Consider the following 19,006-nt stretch of genomic DNA (forward strand, 5'->3'; position numbering starts at 1 on the left):
CCCAAAAAAAATGTTGAAAAAAAAATGTAGAGCCCAGAGGACGGAAGCAAAGGACATGTGGGGATTACCACATCAATTCCACAACTCTCTCAATGTAACCCAACATCACGTGAGTTTCTCAGTCACCGTTATTAAGTCATCTCCCTCTTACAAGGCCCCTGTGAGGCAGACTGCTGTTTTTCCCCATTGGACAGATAAGGAAACTGAGAAGCAGAGTGATTTTGATGACTAACCCTAGATGGCAAAGAGTTAGGATGCAACTTAAGAACAAAGGTGATGGAGGAAGCTAAAAGGGTTAACAGATAACCTATCAATAGTAGCTATTTATTTATTTACTTGTTTGTTTGTTTGTTTTGGTGAGGCAATGAGGGTTAAGTGACTTGCCCAGGGTCACACAGCTAGTAAGTGTCAAGTATCTGAGGCCAGATTTGAACTCAGGTCCTCCTGATTCCAGGGCCGGTGCTTTATCCACTGCACCTTCCAGCTGCCCCCAATAGTAGCTATCAATAGTACCTAAAGGGGTTAACAGAGAAACTGAGGTTTGTGTTCTTACAGTAAACAAGAGGGTTTGTCCCTATCAACCCTTATTATCAACAGAGACAGTAACTAGGGAGCATTTCACCACTAATAGCCATTAATATTCCTAGATGACAGGACTCCTAGAAAACAGATCTTAAGTAAAGAGATCTCACAAACACAGAGATCCTCTGGCTCTGACAAGTTTAAGCACATCTTTAGGAACATGCGCTGGGAAGGCCAAACGTGTCCTTAGGTTCACCTTATGACGTGTAAATCCCCAAAACACACCTCCAAGGAAAAAGGTACCTGCCTTCAAGGACGTCTTAGGACCCCAGGAAGTCCAAATTAGGATAAGACATCCCATGAACCTCCCACAAGGAGGAGATGAAGATAATGAGGAGATGATCCACTTTTTCTCACTATAAAGATAACCATTTTCACCTCCCTATTGGAGACACCTCGCTCCACAGTGCTCTCCCTGTGGTCAGCAGTCTTTTAATAAAACTTGGGAAACTGAGTCACTGAGTCTTGTAATTCTTTGGGATGCCTCATGATCAATCTGATCAATTAAACCCACCCCCCACATCACAGACAGGTTGCTTTCCATTCTGTGGCTGTTTCTATATCACAGGTAAAAGAGCTTCCCGACAACAATCTGAGCTGCCCAGAGGGAGAAGTTGGCCTGGCCCTGTGTCTCCTCCTTGGCCCTATGCCTAACTTCCCCTCCCCTTTCAACATTTCCCTCCCTGAATAAGATGCCCAGGATTCCTGCACAAAGGAGAGAGATATGCCTTTACCTCTTCAAACCAAAGGAGAGGAAGCACCACCGGACTGATTTTTCCTGTTTGCCTAAAGAAAAACAGCAAGAAAAACCAGAGGTCACATTTTATTTATTTATTGGGGGGGGGGGGGCAATGAGGGTTAAGTGACTTGCCCAGGGTCACACAGCTAGTAAGTGTCAAGTGTCTGAGGCCAGATTTGAACTCAGGTTCTCCTGAATCCAGGGCCTATGCTCTATCCACTGAGCCACAGAGTCACATTTTAAGAAAGTTGGAGGCATATTTCACACATAGCAAAAGGCAGTTTGGCTTGGCCTCAGACTTTAGGAAGACCTGAGTTCAAGTCCCACCCCTGACAACAAACTAGCTAAGTGTTCCCCCCTGGACAAGTCCCTTCACCCTTCACTAATAGGGGGAAGGGAACAAGCACTGATTAAACTCCTGCTGAATGCCAAGCACTGTGCCAAGCACTTTGAAAAAATCATCTCTCTTAATCCTCACAACAACCCTACAACACAGGTGCTATTATTAGACCCATTTTACAGTTGAGGAAACTGAGGCAGCCAGTAGTGAGGTGACTCCCCCAGGCTCACACAGCTAGTATTCTTGCTAGAATGCCTCGGTATCTCAAGTGAGAGAAGAATAGGAACAGCAAACATTTATACGGGACTTTAAAGTTTGGACAGCAAGCTGGTGTAGAGACTAGATTTCAAACACCTACTAGCTGTGGGGCCCTGGAAAAGTCACTTCACCCAGTTTGCCTCAGTTTCCTCACCTGTCAAATGAGAAGAAATGGCAAAACTACTGCAGTATCTCTGCCAAGAAAACCCCAAATGGGGCCACAAAGAGTCCAACGTTACCAAAATAACTGGACAACTGGTTTTCAAAGTGGTGTGTGTGTGTGTGTCACACAAGCATAAAATTTAATGTGATTGCCACAACAACCCAGTGTGATTCAGTTCAGTTGTGTCCAACTCTTCATGACTATTTGACACTTTCTTGCAAAGATACTGGAGCACTCAGAAGTGGAGTCTTCCTGTCTCCAGGCCCAGCACTTTATTATCCCCATTTTAGAGATAAGGAAACCAAGATATATGAGAAGTGAAAGTGAGCTGCCTGATTAACCCTACTGGCTAAAATATGCCCCCCAAGAGATGGTCTTTGCAGCATCTCCACTCACTTGTTCTGTTCCAGGAAAAGAGCTAGAGGTTAGATATGTCCTTTTTTTTTTTCTGCCTCTCCTCACCCACCACCCTCAACTTGGTTCCTTTCTTTTTAGAGGTGGGCAACAGGGCAGTGGGAAGAGCCCCACGACCCAATTCAACGGGGTCTAAGCCACAGCCTGAACCCAGGTGTTCCTGCCTCCAAAGCTGGTGTTTTAGCTGCTGCTGAGAAAGAAGGGCACCGTGGGGCCCAGTCTCTATTCTCAACCCAGTAAGACAAGGTACTTTCTGGCTTTGTAGGAGTGGAATCCGGCCGCCCAGCCGTACTCACCCAATGCCTGGGATGGACTTTACATACAAACTCAGCTGCAGTTTGACCGAACAGTTCATGGGGATGCCAGTGACCTGAGGTGAAGATGAGAGCAACGATAACCATGTTAGCAAGAAGAACGATCATAGCCTACATTTATCTGGTCCCTGAAGGTTCAACAAGTGCTTACAGACAGATAATCTAATTTAAATAAAGGAGCCCACCCCACTTCTCCGTCTCCATCGTCTTGAGACAGGCTCGGGGCCTCTCCAGCCTCGGATTCTATCGATGGAGGGATGGTTTTGGAGGAGGCCCTGTTTCTTCTCCCCAAAACCAATCTCATATGGCCATGGACCACTACCCAATGTGTGGCAGCCAGGTGGCAAAGTGAATGGAATGTAGGATGGAGTCAGGAAGACCAGGAGTTCAAATCCAGCCTCGGACACTTACTGGCAGTGCGATCCTGGGCAAATCTCACTGAAGCAGAGTTGTGAAGCAACAGTGCAGGTTTACACAGCTTGTAACTGTCTAAGGTAGGATATGAACTCGGACCTTCCTGACTCCAGGTCCAGGCTCTCTCTATTTATTCACTGCAATCATGCCTCTGAAGGTTATTAGGTGTGTGACCAAAGGCAAGGTACATCCCCTCTTCAAACCTCATTTTCCCTCATCTGTAAAGTGGACATGATCTCCCAGGTTCAAACACATTCTCCTGGAGGGTCAGGGCTGCCTCCCTTTGTATCCCAGAGAGCTCAGAGTATTGTGCTTGGCAGGCTGGGGTTCAGTCATGTCTGACTTGGTGACCACATTTGAGGTTTTCTTGGCAGACACCAAAGAGGTTCAACATTTCCTTCTCCAGCTCATTTTACAGATGAGGAAACTGATGCAAACAGGGTTAAATGACTTGGTCATGCAGCTAGGCCAGATTTGAACTCAGGTCTTCCTGACTCCAGGCTCTGAGTCACTTATCTGCCTGGCATGTAGCACCTAAAAAGTGTTTGGCTGATTGACCAATGATAGTCCCAGGTTCAGAGGCCTATGGGAAGGCTCTAATGGGCTAAGGGACTTACCTGACAATGCTTTCTTCACTGCAAAGCACAACACAAACATATGTGATCATGATATGCATGGGCCCCCATCCTTCTAAATATTTCAGTTGCTCCTACACTCAGTGGTCCATGAATTTTTTTTTTTTTTTTAGTGAGGCAATTGGGGTTAAGTGACTTGCCCAGGGTCACACAGCTAGTAAGTGTTAAGTGTCTGAGGCCGGATTTGAACTCAGGTACTCCTGACTCCAGGGCCGGTGCTCTATCCACTGCACCATCTAGCTGCCCTGGTCCATGAATTTTTAAAAAACATTTTGAAAGCCATATCTCACTCTCTTTGTAATCCTATGTATTTCGGTTTATGTATTTAAAATATGGTTCCGAGGAGGCATCTGGGCATACCTGCTTCTATCCCCAGAACAAATGGGGCAAAAGAAGAAATACCACAATCCAAGGTCACAGCTGGTCTCAAGAAAGTTGATATTTAAACTCCACCGAGATACATCACGTCCCTGGGTCAATTTGTCAGTTATTATAAGATTATCTCTTATCAGTCAAGACCTCTCCCATTAGATAAATCCATTAAATCCAGATAAGGAGTAATCTAACCAGCATCCAATATAGAGATCACAACCCTCCTCAACTACTACCGGATGACATAAAGGGCCAAAGGCCCCACATGAGTTAAGGTGACTTCCCAAAGGTCTTCTGATTTAAGGAACCATGACAAAGATCTCTCTCTCCCTGAACTCCCAAGATCATGGCTCTCCCTGCTCATCCTCAGCCCCTGCCTCCTGCAATATGCCACTTCTTCACTTTGGACCTGGGTTAAATCCCACCCTGAGCACACTACCTATGTGCCCATCTCATGTGTAAAATAAGATGGTTGACCTGGGGGCAGCTAGGTGGCATAGTGGACAAAGAACCAACCTTGGATTCAGGAGGACCTGAGTTCAAATACAGCCTCATACACTTGACTCTTCCTAGCTGTGTGACCCTGGGCAAGTCACTTCACCCTATTTGCCTCAGTTTCCTCATCTGTCAAATGAGTTGGAAAAGGAAATAGCAAACCACTCTAGGATCTCTGCCAAGAAAACCCCAAATGGGATCACGAAGAGTTGGACACAACTGAAACAAATGACTGAACAACAAATAACAATATAGTATTTTACATGCAATAGCATTTGGTCTTCACAATAAGCCTGAGAGGCACTATTATTATTTCATATTTGTATTATTATACATTTTACAGATGAGGAACTCAGGTCTTCCTGATTCCCAGTCCAATGCTCTATCCCCCGGCTAGCTCCAAAGACTTTCTGTTCTGAATCTATGTTCCTGTGACCCCTATCAGACCTCAATCTAGAATTGTGTGAAAACAAATCTCAGATGATGAATCTCCTTCCTATAGTCTTCACCCCCCAAATCTAGCTGAGACAGACAGAGAGAGAGAGAGAGAGAGAAGAGAGAAAAGAAATAGAGAGAGGATACAGACTGAGAGAGAAGAGATGAGAGACAGGAGAGAGAGAGGAAAGAAACGCAGAGAGACAGAGACAGAGAGAGAGAACAAATGAGACAGAGGAAAGAGATAGGCAGACACAGAGAGGAGAAAGAAACTGAGAGAGAAGTGATGAGAGACAGACAAACAGGAGCGGGGGGAGAGACAGAAACACAGACATAAAGAGACAATGGGGGACTACGAGGTGGCACAGTGGATAGAGCACTGGCCCTGGATTCAGGAGGACCTGAGTTCAAATCTGCCCTCAGACACTTAACACTTACTAGCTGTGTGACCCTGGGCAAGTCACTTAACCCAATTTCCTCACCAAAAAAAACACAAAACAAACAAAGAGACAATGCGGGGGAGGGCCTCAGGCTCCTTTCTCTGTAAAATTCACCACCTAGAGCTTCCCTCAAACAACCATCTGGTCTCCAATACTCTGGGAATTCTAGAGTAGGGGTTCTTAATTAACCTTGTCTGTGTCCTGGCCCACTTTGGGCAGCATCTGGTGAAGTAGATCGCCTCTCTGAATTGTGTTTTTAAATGCATAAAACACAGGATTACAAAGGAAACCAAATGGGGGCAGCTAGGTGGCGCAGTGGATAAAACACCAGCCTTGGATTCAGGAGTACCTGGGTTCAAATCCAACCTCAGATACTTGACACTTACTAGCTGTGTGACCCTGGGCAAGTCACTTAACCCCCACTGCCCCACAAAAAAAACCAAAAAACAAAGGAAACCAAATCAAATATAAACAAATCCCTGGACTCCAGGGGAAGAACCCCTGGCCTAGAGTGTGTGTTGGGGGAGGGGGAAACAAGGAAGGAGAAGAGAAGGGGCAATCCTTACCTCCCATTTTGGGAAACCCTACACTGGAGGGGAAAGTGGGGAAACCAATAGACCTATTGCTAATATGTTGGTAAAGGAAAAGAAAAAGACCAAGGAAACTCATACAAAGAAATACAAGAAAATTAGCCAGGCCTGTGGTGAAATCATCATCATAATAACAACAACAACAACAACAACAGCATTTTCATAACACTTTAAGGTTTGCAAAATGTTTTACAAACATCTCATTTGATCCCCACAACAACCCTAGGAGGTAGGTGTCATTATTATCCCCATTTTATAGATGAGGAAACTGAGGCAGACAGAGGTTAGAAGAACAAATGAGATATTTATAAAGCACTTAGCATGGTTCTTAGCACACAGTAGGCATTACATAATTGTCGGTGTTGGCATCATCATTATTATTGCTATTACTTGGCCAGAGTCACATAGCTGGTAGATGTCTGAAGCTGGATTTGAATTCGGGTCTTCCTGATTCTGGATCTAGTGCTGTACCCATTGCAATGCCTACCTGCTAAATGTGTTGAGGGGGCAGTACCAGGAGATGGAAACTCTACCCAAGGATTATGTTTTGGATTCCTCTAAGCTCCACTTGAGAGGCACAGTACAGTGGGGGGAGAGAGAGAGAGAGAGAGAGGGAGGGAGACAGAGACACAAAGAGACAGAAAGAGACAGAAAGACAGAGAAACAGAGACAGAGACAGAGACAATTCGATTCAGAGGCAGAAAGATCTGGCCTCTAACACCTGCGTCATGACTTGCATTGAGTCCCTGAAGCTCCTGATGTGGAGTAGTTGCAGACCTGTACCTGTAGAGGGCGCCACTATGGAGGGTACCACCATCCTCCCAGTCCCCCAGTTGTGCAGCTTCCTCGGCTGCTCGGCCCACAAAGCACTAGCTTCTCCCTTCCCTTCTGGGCTCCTCTCACCCAGCCTCCGCCCTTGGAGACCCCATTCATTCCCCTTTGCCTACAGGATTGCACCTCCTGTTTGATTTCCGGCCCTCCCCCGGCAGCTACCTGACCTTGGGCACCCCTCCTACTCACATACCATTGGCTCTCCATGGCCTTCAGAATCAGAAATCAAGTCCTTCACTTGGTGTTTCCAGTTTCTCCATAACCTGGCCCCTTCTTACCTCTCTGGTCTTTTTGAAATTTATCATGCAGTCATAGAATCCTACCCTATTGACCTAATTACTGTTTATTGTACAGGACACTCCCACCTCCAAGTCCCCGACGCCCAGAATTCATTTCCCTACTCCACTGGCCTGGAGTCAGGAGGACCTGAGTTTAAATCTGGTCTCAGGCACTTCCTAGTTGTGTAGCCCTGGGCAAGTCACTTTACCCTCTTTGCCTCAGTTTCCCCGTCTGTCAAATGAGCTGGAGAAGGAAACGGCAGATCACTCCAGTACCCACGCCAAGAAAATCTGCAACAGGGTCACCGAGAGTCGGGCACAAGTGAAATGAATGAACAACAACCGCCTCACCTCCACCTCGAAGAATCTCTGGCTTCCTTCAGCACAAAAGCCATCTTCTGCAGAAAACTTCCCCCCTATAAGGTTTTCTTTTACCTATTCTGTGGGTATCTGCTATAGGCATCTTGTCTCCTCCATTCCATTGTAAGCCCCTAGAGGGCAGGGCCTGTTTTTTGCCTTTATTTGTATCCTCGGTGCTTAGCTCAGCGCCTAGCACTTAGTGAGCATTTAATAAATGCCTTCTGACTGATAAAAATCACAGATTCCCCCACTCCTTCCCCCCACCAAAATATCCTTCTATTCTGGAGAGACAGTGAGTTCCTGTGTCTGTGTCAACAACAGTAATAACAGCTAACGTTTCTGTAGCACTTCCCATGTGCCAGGCACTGCGCTGGATGCTTTACAAATGCTACCTGTGGGGGCAGCTAGGTGGCGCGGTGGATAAAGCACCGACCCTGGAGTCAGGAGCACCTGAATTCAAATCCAACCTCAGATACTTGACACTTACTAGCTGTGTGACCCTGGGCAAGTCACTTAACCCCAACTGCCTCACCAAAAACAAAAACAAAAACAAAAACAAAAACCCACAACACTCATTTCCCTACAAATGTTACCTGTGTCATCTGATCTTTACAACAACCAGGGGAGAGAGGTGCTATTATTATCATTCCCATTTTAAAGATGAGGAAACCAAGGCAGACAAAGAGGAAGAGCTTTGCCCAGAGTCACACAGCTAGGGAGTGTCTGAAGTCAAATTCGAACTAAGAGCTTTGTCAGACAGTGCAGAATCCTGACTCCAGGCCCACCACCTAGCCGCCTCTATGACCAGCCTCAGGTATGGCTTACACAATGTTAGAAGAGAAGCAGAATTCCCTCACACACATCCAAGAAAGCAGCTAGGGGGCAGCTAGGTGGCACAGAGGATATAGCACTCACCCTGGAGTCAGGAGAACCTGAGTTCAAATCTAGCCTCATACACTTACTAGCTGGGTGACCCTGGAGAAAGAAAGGAAGGGAAGGGAGGGAAGGAGGGAGGGAGGGAGGAAGAAAGGAAAGAAAGGAAAGAAAGGAAAGAAAGGAAAGGAAGGAAGGAAGGAAGGAAGGAAGGAAGGAAGGAAGGAAGGAAGGAAGGAAGGAAGGAAGGAAGGAAGGAAGGAAGGAAGGAAGGAAGGAAGGAAGGAAGGAAGGAAGGAAAGAAGGAAAGAAGGAAAGAAAGAAAGAAAGAAAGAAAGAAAGAAAGAAAGAAAGAAAGATCCAGCTCCTCCATTGATTCTCCTCTGAGTCCCTGGGTCATGTCTACACAGAACAGAAGGGGCAAAGCTCCCATACCCATTGCCTTCTCCACAGGGGAGCTTATTGGCAAAATGCCCCAGGCCCATCCCCTGAACCCTACAAACCTTGCTGGCTTGGCATAAAATGTGCCGGCCTGACACGTTTAAAGCTGGGGGCTATCTCTGTTTAATTGGCTGTCTAGGAGACTAGGCAGACCAATAACCATTAATTAGTTACAGCCTTTATAGCCCTTTTATAGACGCAATTTCTCCCCAAAAAGCTGTTTAAACTTCTATACTATGGCGTCCAAATGAGTGAAGCACTTCACTACCTGACAAAGCCCCTCACATGCATTTTAAGCACTCCTACGTCAGCCAGTCAATAAGCATTTAGTAAGCACCTACTGTGTGGCAGACATTGTGCTAAACTTTTTTTTTTTTTATATTATCTCATTGATGATGAGTATGAGGTCTCTAGGGGAGGGGGGGATCCAGGGGAGATTTTTCAGCAGGCAGCTGGTGATGTGGATTGTAGTTAAAGAGGGGGAAGAACGGTGGATATGTAGCTTTGAGGAGTCACATTTCACAGAAGAGATCGCTCAACCCACAGGAACCCAATGATATTGCTCGGACTTGAGGTTTTTAACCTTTTCTGTGTCCTGGACCCCTTTGGCAGTCGGGATTTGAACCCCTTTCTCAGCAAAATCCTTTTAAATATGTAAAGCAAAATGTATAGATAGGAGTCTAAGAAAAACCAATTATTACTGAAATTCGGTTATCCAAATTTCAAAAAAAGTTCACAGACTTTGCTCCTAAAAAGGGAAGCAAAGAGGCGGCTGGGCTCACCCACACACTGCACACGAGACAGGAATGATGGGGCTGGAGAAAGAAACTGAGAAGAGGCGGCTGAAAAGATACAGGGAAGAGCTGGCAGGCGGCAGGGTCGAAAGCCACCAAAAAAGGCAAGAAGGAAGCGACCTGGGAGAGCGCCACCAAAATGAGATACTCAGCCTCCACCGCTATGGTGACCTTGGGGAAGGATGATCCCCACAGAGCGGGAGGATGGAAGAAGGGAGTGAGAGGCGGATGGGTGTGCACCCTGAGCTTAGGGAAATCCTTGCAGAGAGGACAGAGAGGCCCACAGTTTGGGATGATAGGAGAGACAAGGGAAGGGTTTGCTTGGTTTTTTTTCTTTTTCTTTTTTCTTTTTTTTTTTTGCATGAGACAATTGGGGTTAAGTGACTTGCCCAGGGTCACACAGTTAGTGAGTGTTAAGTGTCTGAGGCCACGTTTGAACTCAGGTCCTCCTGAATCCAGGGCTGGTGCTCTATCCACTGTGCCACCTAGCTGCCCCCAGTTTGCTTGTTTTTTAAAGTATAGGATTGGGAGGAGAGACACGGAAGAAGAGGGAGAGAAATAATCCATTGTTGTTTAGTTGTTTGGAGCACCTCTGAATCTTTGTAACCCCGTTGGGGGTTTCCTTGGCAAAGATTCTGGGTTGGTTCCAGCTCACTTTACAGATGAGGAAACTGAGGCATACAGGATTAAGTGACTTGCCCAGGGTCACACAGCTAGAAAATGTCTTCGAGGCCAGAGTTTGATGTTTTCTTGGCAAAGATACTGGAGTGGTTTGCCATTTCCTTCTCCACCTCATTTCAAAGATGAGAAATTGAGGCAAATGGGATTAAGTGACTTAGCCAGGGTCACACAGACTAGAAAATGTCTTCGAGGCCAGATTTGATGTTTTCTTGGCAAAGATACTGGAGTGGTTTTGCCGTTTCTTCTGGCTAACTTTACAGATAAGGACACTAAGGCAAACGGTTTAAGTGAGGACACACAGGGCCCCATTGAACTCAGGGTCTTCCGGATTCCAGGCCCAAACTCCATCTACCGCACCACCTAGCTGCCTCCAGTAGCCCACACTGGGCTGGCAAGCCCCTCCCCAACACAAGGACTGCCTCAGAGGCAGGTGCTGACTTACCGGGTGAACCTCGAGTGAACAGGAGTGTTCTTCCTTGCTGGGATGCAGCCCAATTACGGGACTCCAGCAGCACCGGATCTGCGTTTGTAGAAATGTGGGTGGGAAAGGAAGAGCGGGGCCTCTGGGAAAGACAAGGAACGAAGGGTGAATCCTCTCAAGGCCAGAGCCAGATAAAGGACGAGGTTTAGACCCACGTAGCCGGGCCAAGCTGCTGCCTATACCACGGCCCGGCTGAAGCAGGGCTGATGCCAGAGCAGGCAGGAGAAGGAGCCTGCCTCGGCTCTCTGCCAGGCTTGGATTGGGCTGCTGGACAAAGGGAGCTTCCGACTCCTCCTGGGAACCGGCTCCTGCCTTCCCTAGGGGGATGAAAAATGGGCAAAATACAGAAACACGAAAGCCTCTCTCTTTCAATCAATCACAGAGGACAGGCTGGGACCAAGGCAGATCACCAGCAAGAGAGCCAAAGGTGTCCAAGGAGACATTTGCCCAGACTTAGCTTTCAGTGAAGAAGCATGTACACATATACACGGGGATATTTTAGTCCTAGGCCTAGCACTTATCTGTGTGACCTTGGGAAGTCACCTTCCTCTAGGGGCTGGTTTCTTCATCTGTGACATGAGAGGATTTGGGACTGGCTGACTCCTAGGGTCAATCAGTCACGGACAATCAGAGCTTTGTGTGAAATATCCACAACAATAGCTTGTGGTTTATAGGGCTGGCAAATTACTTTACAAGTATCCATCTCATTAGGTCCTCACAGTACCCCCAGGGGGTGGGGTGATATTATGATCCCCATTTCCTAACCCTAACCCAACCTGCTTAGGGTCACATAGTTAAGAGTGTCTAGAGGCAGGATCTGAATTCAAGTCTTTCTGACTCTGAATCCACTATCACCTAATAAATATTTGCTGAATAAGGTGGCATCAACCCTATGACCCCAGGACATGGATGGGGGAGGGGCAGACAGACACCATCCCCATTTACAGAGAGGAGGAGCGCTCACAACAGAGGGCTTGTGGACGACACTCATCCCACATCTTTTCATGCCAGGCCCAAATAAATACAAGCAGGTGTTCCTGATCAAAACCCAAACCCCATAATTTCTTTTTTTTTTTTTTCTTTTAGTGAGGCAATGGGGGGGTTAAGTGACTTCCCAGGGTCACACAGCTAGGAAGTGTTAAGTGTCTGAGGCCGGATTTGAACTCAGGTACTCCTGACTCCAGGGCCGGTGATCTATCCACTGAGCCACCTAGCTGCCCCCCAAACCCCATAATTTCAAAAAAGACACTGTCTAGTTATTTTTAGTTGTGTCCAACTCTTCCTAACCCCATGCGGGTGTTTCTTAGTAGAAATAATGGAGCAGTTTGCCGTTTCCTACTCCAGCTTATTTACAGATGAGGAAATGGAGGCAAACTGGGTGAAGTGACTTGCCAGGGTCACACCAACTAGTATGTATCTGGGGCTGGATTTGAACTCAGGTCTTTCTGCCTCCAGACCTGGTGCTCTTTCCACTGTACCACCTAGATGCCCAACCAAGACTCCACTCCTTTTCAATTTGTAGCAGAACCCATCAATTTGCTAGTGGGTTTTTCTTGTTGGGGTCGTTACCAGCCTGGCAGGCTGGGCTTCATGGTGGTAGTTACACAATTTTGCACATATATCTCTGTGGGATTTTTCCAGGAAGAAGTGAAAGAGATAGACCTGGGTGATAACTGCTAATTAATTTATGCCTTCACCGGCCTCCCACATGGGCACGCAAAGCCAGACCCAGCACAGAGCTGGAGCAGCAAATCTGTCCTATACCTCGCACAACCTGTTTGGTATGTGGGAGCTGCCGCCAGAGATCTGATCTGCAGTGTGGATCACAAGAGACGCTGGGCCAATAACTCTTAATTAATTTACAACCTGATGGTCCTTTTACACCAGCAATTCCCCCACCATCAAAATCATCCTGATAGGGTGATTAGGATGTGCTGGCTGAGCAAAAACCTGGTCCCTGCGACAGCACCGAGGCACGATTCTCTGAGAGTTCTGAGGGTGGGCTTTCTCTTCTAGACTTTCTTCCCCGCTCTCATAATGTTCTTGGGACCTTCAAAGAGAAATTCTATAAGCATCCCTCTTATGACACTTCCTGCTTATGTGACCTTGGGCTTAGTCTGTCTGTCTCTTTCTACCTCCCTCCCTTTTTCTCTTTCTGTGTGTGTGTGTCTCCCTCCCTCTCTCGGACTCTATGTGTGTGTCTGTGTGTGTGTGTGTCTGTGTGTTTGTGTGTCTCTCTTTCTCTCTGTGTCTGTGTCTCTCTCTGTGTCTCTCTGTGTATGTCTTTTTCTGTGTGTGTCTCTCCTTCCGTGTCTCTGTGTGTCTCTCTTTCTCTGTGAGTGTGTCTCTCTCTGTCTCTCTGTGTATGTCTTTTTCTGTGTGTGTGTCTCTCTCCCTCCATGTCTCTGTGTGTGTCTCTCCTTCCGTGTCTCTGTGTGTCTCTCTCTGTGTCTCTCTTTCTTTCTCTGTGAGTGTCTCTCTCTGTCTCTCTGTGTATGTCTTTTTCTGTGTGTGTGTCTCTCTCCCTCCATGTCTCTGTGTGTGTCTCTCTTTCTGTGTGTGTGTCTCTCTGTGTCTCTGTGTCTCTCTTTCTTTCTCTGTGAGTGTGTCTCTCTGTGTGTGTCTGTCTCTGTCTCTCTGTGTACGTCTTTTTCTGTGTGTCTCTCCCTCTGTGTCTCTCTGTGTATGTCTCTCTGTGTGTCTCTCTCTGTGTGTATGTCTCTCTTTCTGTGTGTGTGTGTGTCTGTGTGTCTCTATGTCTCTGTCTATGTGTGTGTCTGTCTCTCTATATATCTGTGTGTGTGTGTCTCTGGCACAGTTTCCTCATGTGAAAACTGAAGGATTTGGGCTAAAATTTAGCCAAGCATGGTCTGTAGACCCCCAGGGGTCCCCAAGATTCTTTGGGGGGGTCCATGAGATCAACATTATTTTTACAATAATTCTAAGCCATTTCACTTTCTCATATTGTAAATATCCACAGATATAACACATATAAACAAAAACTCTCTGGGTTGGGAACTGGGAGGCGGCGGGGAGGGGAGGAGAATCCTTAATAATTTTTAAGGGTGTAAAGAGGCCTGAGAGCACAAGGTTTGAGACCCACTAAACCAAATGATCTCTGAGGTCCTTTCAAGTTCTAAGTCTGTACAAACACAAAAGCTCTTGGGCACAGGACCCTCTCAGAGCCATAACTGGGATGGGGCAAGGTGGCTAAGGCTTTGTCCCAGGGGGCCACCAACAATGACACTTACAGACCTTCTGCTACCTAGAAGCAATCAAACCAGCAGCCAGTTAGCAATAACAGGCAGCATTCCCATAGCTTTAAGGTTTGCAAAGCACATTACAAGCCCAAGAGGGAGGTACTATCGTTATTCTCACTTTATAGATTGGAAAACTGAAGCAAACAGAGGTTGCTTGCCCAGGGTCACACAACTCGGTGAGGGTCTGGAGTCAGATTTTTTACTCTGGTCTTCCTGACTCCAGGTCCAATGCTCTACCCACTGAGTCACCTAACTGTCCCAAAAAGAATGAGTGAAACTGGAAACTAGCAAATATCTTGGGCCGGCTCTCTGAGGGCATCTGAGGGCTCGTGCCAGGCTGTCTGTACCCCGGACTTATTTCTGTGCTGTTTGTTTGCCTTGGGAGGAAAAAAAAATAGCTAGTTACAGTCTTGTGACTTCTGCAAGAGAAGCCCTGCAGAAAATCGTCCTGTTTCACTGACCCATCCAGCCAATGCCAGGGTACACTGACTGGGAGGACAATTTACCAAGCAGGCTACAGCAGGAGCTGTGTGCTCCAGAGCAGGTGCAGAGGTTTAAAGGGAGTCTGGAAGGAGTTGTAACTAGGGCTTGGCAATTGGGACTTTGCCCAAGGGTGAAGAATTAACAGGGTGCCCACTTGTGGCATTTTAGCCATGAAGAAACTTACTAGGGCTTACAATCTTCTCTAAAACTTAGAAGAAGAAAAAAAATCTTGGTAGGCTAAAACATTAGGTAGAGTCAAGCAAGAAGAGAAAAGTAGGTGGCACAAGTGGATGCAACGATGTACCTGGAGTTAGGAAGACCTGAGTTCAAATCTTGTCTCAGATGCTTACTAGCCGTGTGACCCTGAGCAAGTCACTTCATCTCTGCTTGCCTTGCTTTCCTCATCTATAAAAGGGGGATGATGAGAACGCCCACTTCCCATTTTTTGTTATGAGAATCAAATGAGATAATGATTGTAAACTACTTAGCGCAGTGCCTGGCCCATAATAGGCATATATAAATGTTAGCTATTATTGTTGTTGTTGTTGTTGTTATAGCTATTACTTAACTTCTGTTTGCCTCAGTTTCCTCACCTGTAAAATGGGGATCATAATAGCGCCTACTTCACAGGATTATTAGAAGGATAAGGCGAGCTAATGTATGTTATCTCTATTCACTGCACCACCAAGATTCCTCAAAAAGATTAGTTAAAATAGGAAACTACCTTGGGGCTTGGCCACACCCCAGCTGAGCTCTACCTTGGCTGGGGAGGCCTCACTTTGCAAACCCCAACATATTGTAGAAATGCTAGCTATAGGTAAGACCTAGCTAGGGAGAAGGGAGACACATCTACAGGAAATTAAAAAGAAATCGAAATGCTCCACAGAATCTTCTATTTGGAAATGATCCAAGGGATGAAACGTCAAAAGCCATCTGGCCCAACCCCTTCTTTTCACAGAAGGGGAAACTGAGGTTGAGTGATGTGTTTAGGGAGGAGGGAAGGGAGGGGGAGGGGGAAGAGCCTAGTGTGGGAGGCAGGATTGGAACCCAGGTCTTCCTTCCTCCAAGTCCGGCCCTCTCCCCACCACCCTGGCAGCCCCCACTCTGGGCACCAGCAGATCCATGCCCTTCTTTGTACCCAATCGCTGAAGGATAAGGGTGGGGTCAGTGTGGGTGAAGGCAACTTCACAACTGGGGGAACCGCTAGCCTTGGGGCTCAGCCAAACTGGCAGAGTACTTATTCCAAAGGGAATTCTGCTACCCTTGCGCACATGGCCCACCCACAGGATCTCATCATGGTGGCAAGTAAGACATATGGGGAAGAGAGACAGAACACCACTGAATCGCTCTGCCACCGCCCATACTCTGCAAACTTCCATTCCAACTCTGGAGCACCCATATCATCAGATTTATTTTACGCTTCTGATAACCAGCCTTTCCTGTCTCCCCCATCAGCACGCCCCACCCCACTCCCAGCACCGGGGCTGTGGCTCTTTGCCTTTCTTTCTTTATTCCTGGCACTTACGTGTGCCTGATAGAGATGGTGCATTTACAAAATGCAGCATCGAGATGCTCACTGACCAGGGGGCTGGCAGAGCTACCAGCGAGCCAGAAGACAAACCAATGCCAAAGCACGGCTTACATACTTAACTGACAGGAGCTCATGTTCTGGATTCCCGAATCCAGGCAAGGACAGAAGCCTTCGTTCGGTGGGTAGACGGTGCCGTTGGCAAATAAGGTCTTAGGAGCCACAAACCGAAAAGTGGGAATACCTTTGAACTCTGCTGACTTTTCATATTCAAAATTCAGTGATCTAGAAGGTTGAGAGAGAAACAGAACTGAACAAAGTATCATCCATAACCAGGAAGATAAAAATATCAGTTAACTACCCAGGAAACCAAAAGTGGGGCCAGGAGGAGACTCAGTTTCTCTTCTCGGTTCTACCACAGACCTGATTATGACTTTCAGACATTATTCTTCAAACAGACTTATGATAATCCCTCCCTTCACTTCACAGGTGAAGGGATTTGGCTTACTGCAGAGCCTGGCAAATCCAGTTGCCACTAGTTTGCTGAACTGCTTTTTCTCCCCCATAGTTTTTACTCATTGGTTAGAAAATAAAACGGATGGTAGGGGAGGGAGGGAAGCTAATAAGCTAATTATGGAAATGACTGTAATGTAAAGGCAAAAGGTATTGATACAAACTTTTTAAAGACATGATAATAGGACAAAGGTCGATTGTACACACACACACACACACACACACCATGGGGCACGGGAGCAAGTTAAGTTACTTCCTCCTCCCCAGGACTTGATTTCCTCTTGCTATCAAATGAGGAAACTAGGATAGTTGGTTTCCAAGGTCCCTTTTTCAGCTTTGTCATTGTGATTTTGCCCAACACAAACTTAGGGAGCAGCCCCTAAGGAGTGGATCCTGCCACCCTGGGGGTGGCCTGGCATATCCCTACAAACCCAGCCATAAATAAGTCATTACCGGCAAGCCTCTGGGCTGTAGAATTGAAGGTTATACTCTGGAGTCATGAAAGGGGCCCACATCTGTCCAGATGTCCCATTAATCATATTGCACTGGTCTGAATTCCAGTAGTTTAACTAATGACAACAATAACAACAAATTAACAAATTGGTTATCTTGTTCATGAATTTGTTAGCAACAAGTTAACTATATTGGCAATAAGTTAACGATGTGTTAGCAATAAGTTAACTATTTATTAGCAATAACAAGTTGACGGATTTGTCGACAATAACAAATTAAAGGGGAAAGGGATAGCTATAAGAATTAATTCTCTTCTGATGTTTATGACTGTGTCGAACACACTTCCTGTAGACCGTTTCATGAGTTATAGTGACCCAAGACCTTTGGCCACTCGTGGGCAATTTTCTGGAGAGGAGAACCAGGAGAACAATTTATGCTACATTAACAACACAGTAAAAAAGAACAATTTTGAAAGGCTTAAATTCTGATCGATGCAGGGAAACAATAAAATAAAAAATACTTGTTGACCAATTCTAAGGATCGATGGAAATCGTGTAAGAAAAGTGGCATTTAACACCCGCTACTATTGTCCTGCTTCTTACCTTGCTCTTACCGTTCCACTTGTCCACCAGATGGATTTTGCTGAAGTCTTTGATCCCCGTAAACACAGTGAATAGTCCTGAATTGGAATTGTTTAACTACGGATAATTGAAGAGACACAAGTCAGTCTCCTGGGAAAAGAACCCAGAGAACATGTAGGCTTATTCAATTTAATTCAACAAGACTTTTATTTATATGAGTATGCACGAAACTGGTGTATTCTGAAACAGAGAGGAGGGCAATGAGAGAGCCCCTTCCAGGAATCTTCCCATCAGCTTTCCATTCTTGTTATGAGAGTTATTTTGTTTCTTGTTCAGTCATTTCAATTGTGTCTGACTCTCTGTGACCCCGTTTGGGGTTTTCTTGGCAGAGATACTAGAAGGGTTTGATTATTTCCTTCTCTGATTCATTTTACAGATGAGGAAACTGAGACAAACATGGTAAGTGACTTGCCCAGGGTCATGCAGCTAGCTGGTGAGTGTTTGGGTCTGGATTTGAACTCAGGATATCTTGATTCTAAGTTCTGCACTCTATCTACCTAGCTGCCCAACTAATACCTCCCATGACATCACAGATGTTATGTTTCTTAATGCAGCCAAAAATGACACTAGCTTTTTTTTAAGCTGCCATATGCAGTTGTTGACTAACAATGAGCGTAAAGTCCACTAAGACACCACCCCCCAATCTTTTGCAGATAACTATCTAACCATGTCTCATCTATCTTGTCCTTGTGGCATTTTTTTTTTTTAATCCATGTCCGACTTTCCATTGGTTCCAAATAAAATAGCTTACTAAGTGGCCCCCTAGTGCATAGAGCACTGGGCCTGGAGTCAGGAAGACTCATCTTCCTGAATTCAAATCTCACCTCAGACACTTACTAGTTGTGTGACCCTGGATTTGAACTCAGATCTTTGCGACTTTAGGCTCAGTGCTCTAATGAACCACCTAGGTGCCTCACTGTATTACTTGGTTCTGCCTACCAAAATCCTTTTTCTTTCCTTGAGGTCAAATGGCTCTAATTTTTAGAGGAAGTTGTTAACCCCAGATATTAGGGAGAACTGCATCAGGACAGCTCATAGGCTCACTTACTGAGGATTCTTCTCCAAAGCTATGGCGGCAGGGTCTAGCTTCAAGCAGGTCCTGCCAAGCTAGAGAGGCCTCAAGGACGGGTCTTGCCTGATGTTAGACTGACTCCACATCGGTCATCTGAGTGCCAGCCCAGATCAGGAAAAGCTCATA

The 19,006-nt window shown here is 46.2% G+C and overlaps 1 protein-coding gene across 1 annotated transcript in view; it reads right to left on the reverse strand.

Annotated features, from left to right (window-relative positions):
• The window catches only part of SCARB1 (scavenger receptor class B member 1), a 112,146-nt gene that overhangs the window by 15,448 nt on the left and 77,692 nt on the right, over positions 1-19,006 (reverse strand). The window contains 8 exon segments of the mRNA XM_043963721.1: positions 1,317-1,368; positions 2,793-2,866; positions 10,892-10,948; positions 10,950-10,979; positions 10,981-11,012; positions 16,320-16,486; positions 17,168-17,283; positions 17,770-17,865. Of these exon segments, the coding sequence (XP_043819656.1) occupies positions 1,317-1,368; positions 2,793-2,866; positions 10,892-10,948; positions 10,950-10,979; positions 10,981-11,012; positions 16,320-16,486; positions 17,168-17,283; positions 17,770-17,865 (624 nt within the window).

The sequence above is a fragment of the Dromiciops gliroides genome, chromosome 1 (assembly GCF_019393635.1).
Source record: "Dromiciops gliroides isolate mDroGli1 chromosome 1, mDroGli1.pri, whole genome shotgun sequence".
Lineage (NCBI taxonomy): Eukaryota > Metazoa > Chordata > Mammalia > Microbiotheria > Microbiotheriidae > Dromiciops > Dromiciops gliroides.